The 15,745-nt window shown below is 48.3% G+C and overlaps 1 protein-coding gene across 1 annotated transcript in view; it reads right to left on the bottom strand.

The window, feature by feature from the left end:
• Positions 1-15,745, bottom strand: part of LRRCC1 (leucine rich repeat and coiled-coil centrosomal protein 1) — a 109,113-nt gene that overhangs the window by 71,464 nt on the left and 21,904 nt on the right. Inside the window, 4 exon segments of the mRNA XM_069731550.1 lie at positions 14,018-14,166; positions 14,241-14,433; positions 15,481-15,639; positions 15,641-15,684. Coding sequence (XP_069587651.1) covers positions 14,018-14,166; positions 14,241-14,433; positions 15,481-15,639; positions 15,641-15,684 — 545 coding nt within the window.

The raw sequence follows: 15,745 nt of genomic DNA, 5'->3' as shown, positions 1-15,745 counted from the left end.
TGCACCTTTAATACCAGGGAATACTGGTCATTCACCTATAAGACCAGAGAATACTGGTCATGCGCCCTTAAGACCAGGGAATACTGGTCATTCACCTTTAAGACCAGAGAATACTGGTCATGCGCCTTTAAGACCAGAGAATACTGGTCATGCACCTTTAAGTCCAGGGAATACTGGTCAAGCACCTTTAAGACCAGAGAATACTGGTCATGCACCTTTAAGACCAGAGAAAACTGGTCATGCACCTTTAAGACCAGGGAATACTGGTCATGCGCCTTTAAGACCAGGGAATACTGGTCATGCTCCTTTAAGACCAGGTACTTCCTTACCCGGGTACTGATGTAGAGTCGATGTGCCCCTTTAATGGAAAAATACTGTCACCCCAGTGTGAGCTGGCCGGGTGGACCAAGATGGCCATCGGGAGCTGCAGAGTTGATAAAATCTCGCAGACAGCGAGAAGCGCCAATTTGGGGGGCGGAGCCACAGACACGATGTTGAATAGGCCCAAGCCGGGGCCTAAATTTCTGTAGCCGGCGGACGTCACCAGTGGGTCGTTCCAGGCAAGACTTCCAGGATGCGGCCTACAAATCGGCCGAAGCCAGGGGCTAAATTTTTGCAGCCATCCAGAGCGTTACCTCAGAGAGGTGGGCCACAGGGAAGTGGCTGAGGCTGCCTCTCAGCATGTGGATATCCCACTGAAGATGGATCCACTCACCATTGGCGCGCGTCCCGGCACGGAGCCGCCGCGGATGTGGGTTTCAGCGCTGTTCTGTGCAGCGTGGACAGTGCGGGGATAAGCCTCAATCCATCATCCGTTTGTTAGGGAGGTGGAGAGGACCCGTCCGCCTCCTTGTGCCATCCGCTTTCACAGTGGTGGGACAGTGGGGGCTGCTCGGACGCCATAGAGAGGGGCCTCTGTACAGCCACGGAGTTCAGTCCGGGTGGACAGGGCCAGTTGTCCGGCATTAGGCCTGGCTCCAGGAGAGGATACATGGAGGCGACACTCCATGTGGTCGCCTGCTGCTGGTGTGGGGAGATTGGGACCATGAAAGGAACCGTCGCCCCTGAAGTGAGCTCAGGCATGGCTTCCCACGTCGCAGGAAAGGGTATGGGGAGGTATACTCGCCGTGCTCGCCTGTTGATGGTTCGGGGGAGATCGGAACCTTGAAAGGGACCGTCGCCCCCTTCACTCCGTTAATTAAAAAATAAAAATTTACAGAAAAGTAAACAATAAAATAAAAACGTTGGGGTCTGAACCAGACCCATGTGCCTCCTACAGACACTAAGCAAGAACTGGTTAGCTGAGAGCCAGCAGGAGGGTGTATACTGCAGGGGAGGAGCCGAGAGCCGGCAGGAGGGTGTATACTGCAGGGGAGGAGCCGAGAGCCAGCAGGAGGGTGTATACTGCAGGGGAGGAGCCGAGAGCCAGCAGGAGGGTGTATACTGCAGGGGAGGAGCTAACTTTTTTTGTATCACTTAGTGTCAGCCTCCTATTGGCAGCATCATACACCCCACAGTCTGTGTCCCCCAATGAGGCGAAGGAGAAATGGGTTATGTCAACTTTTGATCAGGATCATTTGAATGTTTTGGGTTGTCATTATGATTTAAAAAGAGAATCACAGTAGTTTGACAATAAATTGCTTCACCCAACCACTACCCATGAGTGGAGAAAATGTTTTGGTGTTATCATTCATAGTCTCTAAAAAAATGCCAAGAAAGCAAAAATTCTGCTGGGGTATGTAAACTTTTGAGCACAACTGTGTACAATTTTTATGTCCACAAAAATCTATAATAGACTACCTAAAAATGCGCAAACTGAAGGTTTTACAATGGCCCTCACAGTCCCCTGATCAGAAAATCACTGAAAATCTGTGGCTAGACCTCAAAATAGCAGTGCATGCAAAACGACAAAGAAATCTGATAGAACTGGAAGAATGGGTGAAAATCCCTCAAACAAGAATTGAAAAACTCTTGTCTGGCTACAAGAAGTTTTTACAAGCTGTGATACTTGCAAAAAGGGGGTGCTACTAGGTACTATCCATGCAGGGTGCCCAAACTTTTGCATCGACCATTTTACTTTCTGAAATTTTTCAAATGTAAAATATGAAAACATATTTTTTGCCTAAAATACAAAGGAAATGTGTCATATTTACCTTTAGGCCATTTAGAGATCATTTCATCTTCAACTTGTTTAACTGTTCACAATAACAGTAATTTTATCTAGGGGTGCCCAAACCTTTACATGCTACTGCATCTACACACCCATACATATAGGGAAGAAACAACATCACTGAATTGTTATATCTGTAGCTCCTAATACAGGACCATCTTAGAGAGCGGTTAGAAAGAACCGTTTCCACAAAAAACAGTTTCATAACCAGAGCTAGACTACACTGTGTGCAGAATTATTAGGCAAGTTGTATTTTAGAGGATTATTTTTTATTATTGATCAACAACTGTTCTCAATCAACCCAGAAGACTCAAATATCAAAGCTTAATATTTTTGGAAGTGGGAGTATTTTTTTTTAGATTTGGCTATCTTAGGAGGATACCTGATTGTGCAGGTAACTATTACTGTGCAGAATTATTAGGCAACTTAATAAAAACCAAATATATTCCCATCTCACTTGCTTATTTTCACCAGGTAAACAAATATAACTGCACAAAATTTAGAAATAAACATTTCTGACATGCAAAAACAAAACCCAAGAAAATGAGTGACCAATATAGCCACCTTTCTTTATGATGACACGAACAGCCTTCCATCCATAGATTCTGTCAGTTGCTTGATCTGTTTACGACCAACATTGTGTGCAGCAGCCACCATAGCCTCCCAGACACTGCTCCGAGAGGTGGACTGTTTCCCCTCCCTGTAGATCTCACATTTTATGAGGGACCACAGGTTCTCTATCGGGTTCAGATCAGGTTAACAAGGGGGCCATGTCATTATTTTTTCTTCTTTGAGACCTTTACTAGCCAGCCACGCTGTGGAGTAGTTGGAGGCATGTGATGGAGCACTGTCCTGCATGAAAATCATGTTTTTCTTGAACGATACTGACTTCTTCCTGTACCACTGCTTGAAGAAGTGTCTTCCAGAAACTGGCAGTAGGTCTGGGAGATTAACTTCACTCCATCCTCAACCCAAAAAGGTCCCACAAGTTCATCTTTGATGATACAGCCCATACCAGTACCCCACCTCCACCTTGCTGGGGTCTGAGTCGGAGTGGAGCTCTCTGTCCTTTACTGATCCAGCCTCTGGCCCATCCATCTGGCCCATCAAGAGTCACTCTCATTTCATCAGTCCATAAAACCTTTGAAAAGTCAGTCTTAAGATACTTCTTGGTCCAGTCTTGACATTTTATCTTATGTTTCTTGTTCAAAGGTGGTCAGTTTTTCAGCCTTCCTTACCTTGGCCATGTCCCTGAGTATCGCACACCTTGTGCTTTTTGTTACTCCAGTAACGTTGCAGCTCTGGAATATGGCAAAACTGGTGGCAAATGGCATCTTGGCAGCTTCACGCTTGATTTTCCTCTATTCATGGGCAGTTATTTTGCGCCTTTTTTGCCCAACACGCTTCTTGCAACCCTGTTGGCTATTTGCCATGAAACGCTTGATTGTTCGGTGATCATGCTTCAAAAGTTTGGCAATTTCAAGACATCTCACAATTTTGGACTTTTCAGAGCCCGTCAAATCTCTCTTCTGACTCTTTTTGCCAAAGGAAAGGAAGTTGCCTAATAATTAAGCACACCTTATATAGGGTTTTGATGTCATTAGACAACACCCCTCCTCATTACAGAGATGCACATCACCTGATTTACTTAATTGGTAGTTGGCTCTCAAGCCTGAACAGCTTGGAGTAGGACAACATGTATAAGAAGTATCCTGTGATCAAAATACAACTTGCCTAATAATTCTGCACACACTGTATATCCCCAAGGCTATGTGTCTGAATCTGCACCTATGCAAGAGACTAGTGCGAACATACGCAACCATTTTTAGTAACCAGCACTGATTATCAAACTTGGGCTCACTCAGCTTGGAAGAACTTAAAGTGATTTTTCTTTTTTTATTAATACGGCGCTGTTTTGCTTGAAAACAACATGTTAGTAATGCACATTGCATCAGTAACACCCAGTTTAATAGTGAAACATGATGTATAAGCTTCTTTTAAGGCCTAAAGGCCATTCCTCTGTAATGTGCGAATATATGAGGGAACAGCAAGAGATCTTCCCAATGATCTTTGACACCTAGTCTGAAACAGCGACAATGGAACATCCTCTACCTCTTGAGGAAAGATCTCTCGCCAATGACAGAGGGCGACTCCTTACTGTCAGAGCAGGGAGACTATGGATAGTGATGGGTAAACCCCAACGGTAAAGTTCGGGGCCTGTACCGGACACCTAGTGTAGAAGCATGGACCCTGATCATGGAGTTTTCTCGTAAGTCAGTGTTACTGTTCGGGTTCAGCAGTCAAATAACACTTGTTGAAAGGCTGCAGCACAGCTAATCAACAAGCTTTTCTGGTGTAGGCACTTCCGGCATAATCACAGCCATGCCAAGCCGGCTACGGTCAGTCCAAAGGCCTAGTCTATCGAGACAACATTCACACAGTGCCCTTACATGTGCTGCCTCCCTTTAAGGGAACAGGGGGAAATGGGAATGCCGAACTCCCACCATGAAGGAAACCAGTGTCACAACCAGGAAAACTGAACTATTGCAGATGGTGCACAGGCCTGCTGATGGCTGAAGGACCTCTGCCCAGGGAGATGTCGGCCCTGGATAGTTTGACAGGGAAAAGGGAAGTCAAAGACCCCCAATCCCTCCTGAGTCCCTATGGGATGGAGCAACTGACAGATGAGAGACCTCTGACCAGAGAGGTGTCGGCCTTAGACCGCTTGACAGGGAGAAGAGGGAAGGCAGTGACCCCCCTGATCCCATCCGAGTGCGCACAATGAAAATCCACAGGATAAGGTATCTTCACCCTAGAAGCAACTCTCATGCAACTATCCTCTATAGGGACAGGAAAAACACTGGAGGGTGGAGCCGGGAGAGGCTTTTTTTTTTAACTGCTCTGTGATTGTGATCCTGTCCTTGTATAGGCCAAGGAGGATTACCTGCTGGTGTGCTATCAGGAGGGACATACTTGAAAATGTAATAGAAAAAACTTGGCACTCAGTAGTGAGAAAAGGAGATTTTTGTGTACTCACCGTAAAATCTTTTTCTCCGAGCCAATCATTGGGGGACACAAGACCATGGGTGTTATGCTGCTGCCACTAGGACACTAAGTAAACAAAAGATTAACTCCTCCTCTGCAGTATACACCCCTTCACTGGCTACAAATTCACCAGTTCGGTAGTAAAGCAGTAGGAGCATGAACAAATGACAAACTATGTCAAAAACCAAGAAGTAACAACAAGCCAAACAGGCTAACAGAGTGGGTGCTGTATCTCCCAATGATTGGCTCGGAGAAAAAGATTTTACGGTGAGTACACAAAAATCTCCTTTTCTCCTACGCCTCATTGGGGGACACAGGACCATGGGACGTACAAAAGCAGTCCCTGGGTGGGGAGCAATATGCTAATACCCCATGTACCACTTGCTTACGGCTAAGGAACTGCCGCTTGCAGAATACGCCTGCTAAGGGCGGCGTCTGCAGAAGAGAGAGAATGAATGTGGTAATGTTTGGTAAAAGTGTGCAAACTAGACCATGTCGCAGCCTTGCAGACCTGCTGTGCTGACGCCTGGTGCCAAATGGCCCACGAGGCGCCCACCGACCGGGTAGAATGGGCCTTGATCCCAGCTGGGATAGGAACACCTTTGACACGATTGGATTCTTCAATGGCCGACCGAATCCATTTAGCAATAGTAGCTTTGGAAGCGGGAGAACCCTTCCTTGGCCCCTCTGGAAGAACAAACAGGGCATCCGACGTGCGGAAGGGAGCCGTCCGCGAGACGTACCGACGAAGAGCTCTCACCACATCAAGAGAGTGCAGAGCCTTCTCAATGCGGCGGACCGGAGCCGGACAGAACGAAGGCAGAACAATCTCCTCATTGAGGTGGAAAGAAGAGACGACCTTGGGCAGAAAAGCGGGAGAAGTCCTCAATACCGCCTTGTCCGAATGAAAAATTAGAAAAGGAGGGAGGCAGGAGAGTGCAGCCAACTCCGAAACCCGCCTGATGGACGTAATAGCCACTAGGAACACTACTTTCCAGGAGAAGAAAGTCAGGGACACGTCCTGTAGCGGTTCGAAGGGAGTCTCCTGGAGAGCTCCGAGAACTAAATTAAGATCCCACGGATCCAAGGGCATTTTGTAGGGAGGCGCCACGTGGGAGACTCCCTGGAAAAAAGTCTTCACCGGCAATCTATTGGCAATCTTTAGCTGGAAAAGGACTGACAATGCCGAAACTTGACCCTTTAGAGAGCTAAGGGCAAGTCCCGACTCTAGTCCAGACTGAAGAAATTCCAGTATGGCAGGGATTGAAAATACCAAAGGGGATCGCCCCTGTGCATCGCACCATGAGAAGAAAATTTGCCAGGTACAGTGGTAACAGCGCATGGAAACAGGTTTCCTAGCCCTGATCATGGTGGAAGACACCTCAGGAGTGAAACCCGCTTGGCCTAGAATCCAGGATTCAATGGCCAGGCCGTCAAAGACAGGGCCCCTGAGTTCTGGTAGTAAATGGGGCCCTGTGAGAGAAGATCCACGCGATCTGGAAGATGCCAGGGGGCGTCGGCGACCAACTGAACCAGTTCCGCGTACCATGCCCGGCGCGACAAGGATCACTGGTACCCCCTCTGCCCTGATCTTCTTGATGACCCTGGGCAGCAGGGGAAGAGGAGGAAAAATGTACGGGAGACGGAACTGGTGCCAAGGCAAGACCAGGGCGTCTACTCCGATGGCCCGTGGATCGAGTGACCGAGCAAAGAACTGTGGAACCTTGTTGTTCAACCTGGATGCCATGAGATCCACATCCGGAGTCCCCCAGCGAAGACAGATCTGCTGAAAAACCTCCGGGTGAAGAGACTGAGGAAGTCCGCCGCCCAATTCTCCACACCCGGAATGTGGATCGCCGAGATGGGCGAATGATTGGATTCCGCCCAGTGCAGAATGTGGGACACCTCGAGCATAGCCATCTTGCTGCGGGTTCCCCCCTGATGATTGATGTACGCCACAGCCGTGGCGTTGTCGGACTGGATTCTGACTGAGTGACCCACCAGAAGGTGATGAAACTGGAACAATGCTAATCTGATAGCTCGTATCTCCAGGAGATTGATGGGAAGGCGAGACTCTCAAGAGGACCACCGCCCATGAGCTGTGTGGTGGTTGAAAACCGCCCCCCAGCCTATGAGGCTGGCATCGGTGGTCACCACCAACCACTGCACAGGGAGAAAGGATCTTCCCTGGGTTAGGGAGGACTTCAACGTCCACCACCTGAGGGTCTTTCTGACCCGTGGGGACAGGATGAAGCAGCGGTCGAGGGAGGACGGATTGCCGTCCCACGCCGACAGAAGCGCATGCTGAAGAGGACGGAGGTGAAATTGCGCGAATGGAACCGCTTCCATGGCAGCTACCATCCGCCCGAGAACGCGCATGCTGAACCGGATGGAGTGGGAGACTGGACGGGAAAGACTTTGGGCTCCCTGCTGCAAGGCCAAGGCCTTGTCTTGAGGGAGGATGACCAGACCGCGAGAAGTGTCCAGAGTCATTCCAAGGAAGGTAATCCGCTGGGCCGGAATCGGAGAGGATTTCTCGAAGTTTATCTTCCAACCCAGGCGAGAAAGAGTATCCACCGTGAGAGCGACGGACTCTTCGCAGGCTGGATAAGAAGGACCTTTTATTAGTAGGTCGTCCAGGTACGGAAGTACCACCACTCCCCTGGAATGAAGAATGGCCATGGCAGCCGCCATGACCTTCGTGAAGACCCTGGGGGCGGTGACGAGGCCGAAAGGCAAGGCCACAAATTGGAAGTGCTCTCCGCGACACGCGAAGCGTAGGAACTTTTGATGCGGAGGAAAGATTGGGATGTGGAGGTAAGCATCCTTGATGTCTATGGACGCGAGGAATTCTCCTTTTTCCATAGACGCGACCACCGATCGGAGGGATTCCATCCTGAAGTGACGGACTTTTACAAATTTGTTTAACAGTTCTAGGTCCAGGATCGGACAGAGCGATCCGTCCTTCTTTGGGGCCACGAATAGGTTCGAGTAGAACCCTTGGAACCTTTGGTCTGGGGGAACTGGAATGATGACTCCGTCCCCTTGAAGTGCCCGTATGGCCTGAAGAAGAGCTGTTGTCCTTGATTTTGGAGGGCAAGACTGGAAGAAGCGCGATTCGGCGGGGGGGGAGGCATGTGGAAGAAAATTCTATCTTGTATAAGGTGGATATCAGTTCCCTGACCCACTCATCGAAAACGACTGAGAGCCAGGCCTGGCGGAACAACAGTAAATGCCCTCCTACCCTGTTGGAGCCCCCCGGAAGCTGCAAAGAGTCATTGCGTGGAGGATCTATGGGATGTGGTTCCCTTAGACCCGGAAGGTCTCGGTCTGGGTTTCCAATTACGGTTAGGTCTGTAAGAGACCTGGGAGCCTCGGCCGCCGCGCGTGCCTTGCCCTGATGCGGAGGTGGAGGGTGCAGTAGACCAGTTGGTATTGCTGCGAAAGGGCCGAAATCGGGGTTGTTGATACCGAAACGGCCGGGTAGGCTTTTGCTGGGGAAGATATTTACTTTTTCCCCCGGTGGCGTCCCAGATGATTTGGTCTAGTTTTTCACCAAACAAACGACCCGCCTGGTAGGGCAGAGATGTCACGGAGCGCTTGGAGGCCGAATCTGCTCGCCAATCCCTGAGCCACAGGGCTCTTCTGATGGAGATTGCATTCGCGGCTGCTTGTGCCGCGCAATTGGGTGCGTCTATTGAGGCATTGACTACAAAGTCCCCAGCCTGGGCTATCTGGTTAGCCAGGTTGACCGCTTCAGGAGGAAGGTCTCTAGCTTGCATGGTCGAGGAAAGCGTCTCGGCCCAAGCAGACATAGCCTTAGCCACGCAAGGAGGGAAAGAGGGACGCTCCTGTGGCTTCGAAGACGGAGCGAGCCAGATAATCAATCTGGCGGTCACAGGGGTTCTTAACAGAGGAGCCGTCTGACAGGGACAGAATGGTTTTGGAAGCGAGATGTGACACAGCAAGGTCGACAGAAGGGGACTGCAGCCAGTCCTTGATTAGGTCCTGAGAAAAAGGATATTTGGCCTCTATGGGTTTTTGACCCATGAAACGTTTATCGGGCGATCTCTATGTTTTTGTACAATTTCTTTGAACTCAGGATGAGTGACAAAAAACTTTTGGACACGTTTAGTCTTTTTGAACGACACCACGTGTTCGGGCATAGACACGGATTCCTCGGTCACCTTCAGGGTCTGGTTAACCGCCTCAATGAGAGAGTCGAGTGTCTCTTGGGAGGGGGAGAAATCCTGAACGTAAGAATCGTCGGACTCATATTCAGAGTCGTTCGGGTTGTCTGGGGAAGGGGACCGGGACGCAGAGGTCGCCGACGCTGAAAAACCAGCTGGCCCGTGGTCAGGGGAAGAAACATGGGTCCGTTTTCTGGAACCCCGAGGAGGAGAGATAGTGTGCGCCCCCTGCTGGTGGACGGATCCGTACCGTCGCCCGTATCCATCACGGACTGACCTGAAGGGGGGGCCCCGGAGGGAATCAACCGCCCTGACTAGAAAATCTGTAGATCGTGACAGAGAAGCTGCCCACTCTGGGAGACTAGGCTCCATAGGGTCGGCGGCGGTGGCTGCGCAGGGGCCGGGACACAATCCGCACACAAAGGGCTAGTGTGAGCTCGGGGCAGGGCCGCATTGCAAGTGGCACATACAGTGACAAATACAGTGTGCTTCTTGTTTCCCTTTTTAGTCTCCTTGGATTGAGACATAGTATCTTTGGAGACAGAGCGGGCAGTATACGCAGGGAAGGGGTTAAGCTTTCTTGAAGCAGCTTACCCACGATCCTGTGCCTGTGTCCCCGGGGAGGAATTAGCGTGGCTGTTCTGGAGAGCTGTGGACGCGTGGGCTCCTTGCAGGGAGGTAGAGCAATATGGCCCCCGAGATCTGCAGGGAGCCTCTCATCCCAGACGAGAAGCGCCGAAATAGGGGGCGGGGTTATGGCCGTGGGAGGGATTTGCCCACTGCGGCCTACTCCGGCTGAAAAGCTGGGGACTAAATTTTTGGCCTGCCCGGCGATGTGCGGCGGCGGCCGCAAGGAGCGATGCATACCACTGCGGCCTACTCTGGGTGAAAAGCTGGAGACTAAATTTCTGGCCTGCCTGGCGATGCGCGGCGGCGGCCGCGACGGAGCGCTGCTTACCACCGCTGACCATGGCTGACGGCGCCTCTCCCCAGGGACCCGACCGCATCGCTGCCGCAGATTGGGGGCACAGGGAGATTGTATACTCACAGCGTCGCAGGACCTCCTGTCCTGTGAGGGTGCGCACTCAATCCATGCACCCTGGATGGGGGATGGAGAGGCCCCTGATGCGTCCTCATCCCCAAAAATGGGTTTGTCTTGGGGCTTTGTGGATCTTCCTCTGTCGTGCCCCGGAGAGGTACATGAGAGCAGGGCTCTATGTGCTCGCTGCAGGGAGGGGGTAGTGGGGGGAAATGGGGACCAAGGATGGAACCGTTGCCCCAGCAATAATTTGCCCCAGCAAAATTTGCCCCAGACGTCGCAGGAGAGGGACGGGGAGGTATACTCGCCGTGCTCGCCTGTTGTTGGTTCGGTCAAAATATTAGTCAAAATATATCACTTTTGTATTTCCCTTATACTTATCTCATACAGCACGGTCGGCGTACTCACTGGAGCCTCTGCCATCCACGGAGCACTAACGGATAGATCTCTTCGTTTTTTGAATTACACTTCACCAGTTCTAATGATCATCACCACTGTATAGCAACTGTTTCCAATATATTTTGCATCTTGTGACAATTTATATTTTCTGATATTTTCTTACTTTATGTATTTATAGTTCCCACTAAAGAATTGTCTGATGAAGGTCCTTTGCCGGACCGAAAACGTTTATTTGTCAATTTTGTCTGGATGCATTAATAATAAAAAGAAGCAAAATAATTTTTCTCACTACTGAGTGCCAAGTTTTTTCTATTATTGTTCTATGGGTTGGAGACCCTATTTGAGCACCTACAAAAAAATTTTTTCTATTGAGTGCTGTGTTTTCTTCTACTATACTTGAAAATGTAATTTATCATTTTATTGAATCATAGAATGTTAGAGTTGGAAGGGACCTCAAGTGTCATCGTGTCCAATCCCCTGCTCAATGTAGGATTCATTAAACCATCTCAGACAGATGTCTTTCCAGCCTCTGTTTGAAGACTTCCATTGAAGAAGGACTCACCACCTCTCGTGGCAGCCTGTTCCACTCATTGACAAAAAGACTGATCGGCACTTCCAAGCTAATGTGAACAGGTGCCAACTAGGAGCAGCTACCTCCATATACAATAAACAAAAAAAAAAGTTGCACATTGTAGTGCTAAAGCACGTCAATATGAAATATATGAAATATGAATAGCAATACGGATACTAGGAAAAAAATGAGACACTTAGCACATAATTTGGCCAATTCATGCATGCCCATCAACCAACGACAAGGTGGTCTCAAAACTGATTGGTCCTAATGTATCTAATGTGAATACCTTCCGTCTTAGAGAGGTATTCACATTAGATACGTTAGGACCCATCAGGGATGGATGGATGGATGGATGAATGAATGAGGGATGGGTGGAGGGAAGAATGACGGATGGCTGAGGGATGGATGGATGGCTGAGGGATAGATGGCTGGGGGATATATGGAGGGGTGGCTGGAATCCATAGTGTCCCAAGCCATAAACCATCTGTGCAACACGTGCTCTTCAACATGAATGGAGGCAACATGCGACCGTTCATGCTGAGAAGCAAGAAAGAATGAGCGAGCTGCAGTGGACGGGCCCCTGAACTACGGTGATCACTGCTAGCACAATGAAAAAGTCTCACAGTGCATAGGGGAGGTCACCATGAGAAACTTCTACCACTGAACTGTGGTGAATTCACAGATGCACCGTGAGACTTTCTCAATGTGCGAGCAGTCTCACCGAGGTCACCGCAGTTCATTGGCCCGGCTGGGACGCAGTCTCAGTGACCGGCAGTAAGATCGATGACGTCATCGCTAGTCACTGAGGCTCACAGCAGCTCATTCATCAGTGGTTTCAGCCTGGACGGTCACATCTTGGCACCATCCAGGTTGAAACTGTTTATCCCCAGACATGGACTACAGCGTGGGACAAAACAACGGACAGGTGAGGGATATGGTTGTTTATTATTTTTGTTTTATTACAAGAGACGTTGGCTTCAATGGAATGGGTGTTAGGTGAGTATAACTGTTTGTTATTTTTTAAATAAAAAAGTAAAAGTGTGTTTATTTCACGTAAAAGACTTTATTCTGGCTGCCCCCAGATGTCTCCTTTAGCGAGACTGGTTGCCAAAAAAGGGAGCAGGACCCAACGGCGTTTTCTTTAAATTATTTATTTAAATCATTTTAAAAAGCACCATGAGGACCCCCGCTATTCTTGATAACCAGCCTTGCTAACACTGACAGATGAGGGTTGTAAACTTTCTACCTCCGATCACGGCTGCATGCTCACCTTCTCATTTAACAGCATTGGAACCGCGGCTCTCCGACCGGCGGTAATTATGTTACCGCCAATCAGAAGCAGCGTTTGACGCACTGTCATGCACATGACAGTGTGGCAAACACTGGATGTTCGTGCCCCCCATTCAAGTGAATGGTATTCAGGTACTGTTCTGGTACCCAAACTTCTTTTTTTTTTAACTATTCGGCCAGACCCGAACATCCAGGGGTCTGTCCATCTCCACTTATAAGGACTACGGGACTCAAGTAAAAATGATAAATATGGAGCAGATTTCCTGTAGCAACTAATCAGATGTCACCTTGCCAATATCCACAGCTGAGTTAAAGCTAAAAGCAGTGACTTTGTTTCTGTGAGCATTTGCCCCATTATTCGTCTGCACTAGTTTTTACTTAAAGGGAACCTGTCACCCCCTAAGTCGAAGATGAGCTAAGCCCACCATCATCAGGGGCTTATCTACAGCATTCTGGAATGCTGTAGATAAGCCCCCAATGTATCCTGAAAGATGAGAAAAAGAGATTAGATTATACTCACCCAGGGATGGTCCCGCTGCGGTCCGGTCTGGGGCCTCCCATCTTCTTACGATGACGTCCTCTTCTTGTCTTCACGCTGCGGCTCCGGCTCAGGTGTACTTTGTGTGCCCTGTTGAGGGCAGAGCAAAGTACTGCAGTGCGCAGGCGCCGGGCCTCTCTGACCTTTCCCAGCACCTGCGCACTACAGTACTTTGCTCTGCCCTCAACCAGTACTTTGCTCTGCCCTCTGCCAGAGCAGCAACGTGAAGACAAGAAGAGGACGTCCTCCTATGAAGATAGGAGGCCCCGGACCGCGACGCCCATCGGATCGGACCGCGCAGGTGAGTATAATCTAACCTCTTTTTCTTTTCTTTCAGGATACATCGGCGGCTTATCTACAGCATTACAGAATGCTCTAGATAAGCCCCTGATGCTGGTGGGCTTAGCTCATCTTCGATTTAAGTGGCCCTTACTCATATTTTACCAGTTAGGGCACGCATATTTTGGCACCAAACAGCCACAATGAAAAGTACATACTTCTACTTAAAAAACAAAACACCTCACAGTTAGAATAGACGCATTTTACCAAACTCTTAAAAGGGCAGATGTCAAAAAGATATCCATCCTCTATGGTGGGAGCAATGCTGCTTCCACAGTAATACAAGAATAAGGACGATGACTTTCATGTGATTTTGCAATTATAATTTACATTCAAAAACTTTTGACTCCTAAAAATGTTCTGTGAATTATTGGGCATGAACTACACGAACCAAAATGCCTCTACTACCCGGAGGACATTGATGTTTACCCACCGATCAGTAGTGTACATGGCCATGCTGTTAATGTCTTTCTCTTCCTTTGCCTGGCTTTGTAACCCTTTGATATTTTCCGATAACTTCATCACAAGTTGTTCAGCCTTCCACCTTCGCTCTCGCTCCAGATCCAATTCCTGAACGAGCACCTGCAGAATAATAGGAAATATGAGTGGATTTATAATTGTTACTTGCAGATGAAATATACAGGACAGTCTCTTACCCTGTACGTGGATTCCTCTACTGCTTGGGTAGCGGATCCTGCGTCACGACGTTCCTGACAGCCCGACGTTCCTGACAGCTTAACATTCACACGTTCTGCGCTGTGCACTCTTTCTGAAGAAACGCTGCTTGGGCTTTCAGCTTTCCTAAGAGAGGAAGGACTTTTTTCCTTCCTTGTGTTTTGCCTTGGTCCACTACAAAACAGTGAAGTACCATTATGTAGCCCAAATATAATATTATATATATATTACACAATGGCTTGGCAGTTAGTACTTCTGCCTGAAGGTCGTATGCTCTCCAAGTGTCGGATACTCTGCTGTTGAAGTGTAGCAGCACTTTTAAAGCCATTTTTCAGAATTAGTTGTCGTGTTTGTACATGAGGAACAACACTTTCTGGTTAGTAGACAACTTGTATTCTATTTCTTTTTTTTTTACCAGTTTTCCCCTTGTAGGCTCAAATCACTAGAAGCCTCAGCAGTCTCTCTTTGTGTGCCCTTGCTCTTTCCCCAACTTTTCCCCTCCTCTCTGCTATAGACAGCAGGTATAAAATTTAATCCTTCAGTGATATCAGATCAGTAGTAGACAGATTTCAGCTGTTTATCGAGTGCTGATCAGTGCAGGATAGAAGAAGTGACTGATAAGTGCAGAAAGAGGCATTTTTGAGAACTAGGATACAATATGTCATTAAAGGGAATCTGTCAGCAGGTTTGTGCTATGTAATCTGGGAGCAGCATAATATATGGCAAGAAACCCTATTTCCAGTGATGTGTCACTTACTCGACTGCTCAGTGTCATTTTGATGCCTGTTTTATCTGAACACTGAGCGGTGTATAACCCCGCCCACACCTCTGATTGGCAGCTTCCCGTGTACAGTACAGTGTTTAATGTCAGTAAAGGGCCAATCAGAGGTGGGGTGGGGTCACACAGATTAAACTGATTGGTCTGCACTTGAGACCTAGTCAAGCAGTCATAATCTCTGGATGATAAAACACTAATTGAATTGAAACTACAACACACAGTCTAATGAGTGACACATCCCTGTAATCAGGTCTCTTGTTCTATGCGGCCCTGAGACTAAGTAGCAAAAAACTGGTGACAGATTCCCTTTAATTGCTCCATTTGACTTCCTAAATAAGGGTCCATATTCTTATTCTTTGTACAGTACCACAGAATATATCCAGGCCTCACAGGTTACAACATAGCAGAACTATCAGAAACACTGATAAACCTACTAGTATCACCTGGTTACAGATTTGGTCTTGTTCTTTTGCAGACTGTGGCACTTTGGAACATGGCTGGTCTTCCTAGAGCTGGGGATTTTGCTCCTTTTTGTTACAGAACTTTTCACGTTCTCTTTGCTGCTTTCACAGTCGCTCTCTGTTGTGAGGTCAGTGTCTCTTAGGTGTCAAGTGTTTTTCTTCCCTCTCAGTTTTGGAATTAGAAGTCTGTAATAAATATATATGAAAAGCCGTAAAATATGAACAGAAGAGATATCTGTGTGGTGCA

Source organism: Ranitomeya imitator, chromosome 6 (assembly GCF_032444005.1).
Source record: "Ranitomeya imitator isolate aRanImi1 chromosome 6, aRanImi1.pri, whole genome shotgun sequence".
In the NCBI taxonomy this organism is placed as follows: Eukaryota; Metazoa; Chordata; class Amphibia; order Anura; family Dendrobatidae; genus Ranitomeya; species Ranitomeya imitator.
Note: the sequence above shows the minus strand (reverse complement) of the source record. Positions and strands in the feature narration are given on the sequence as shown.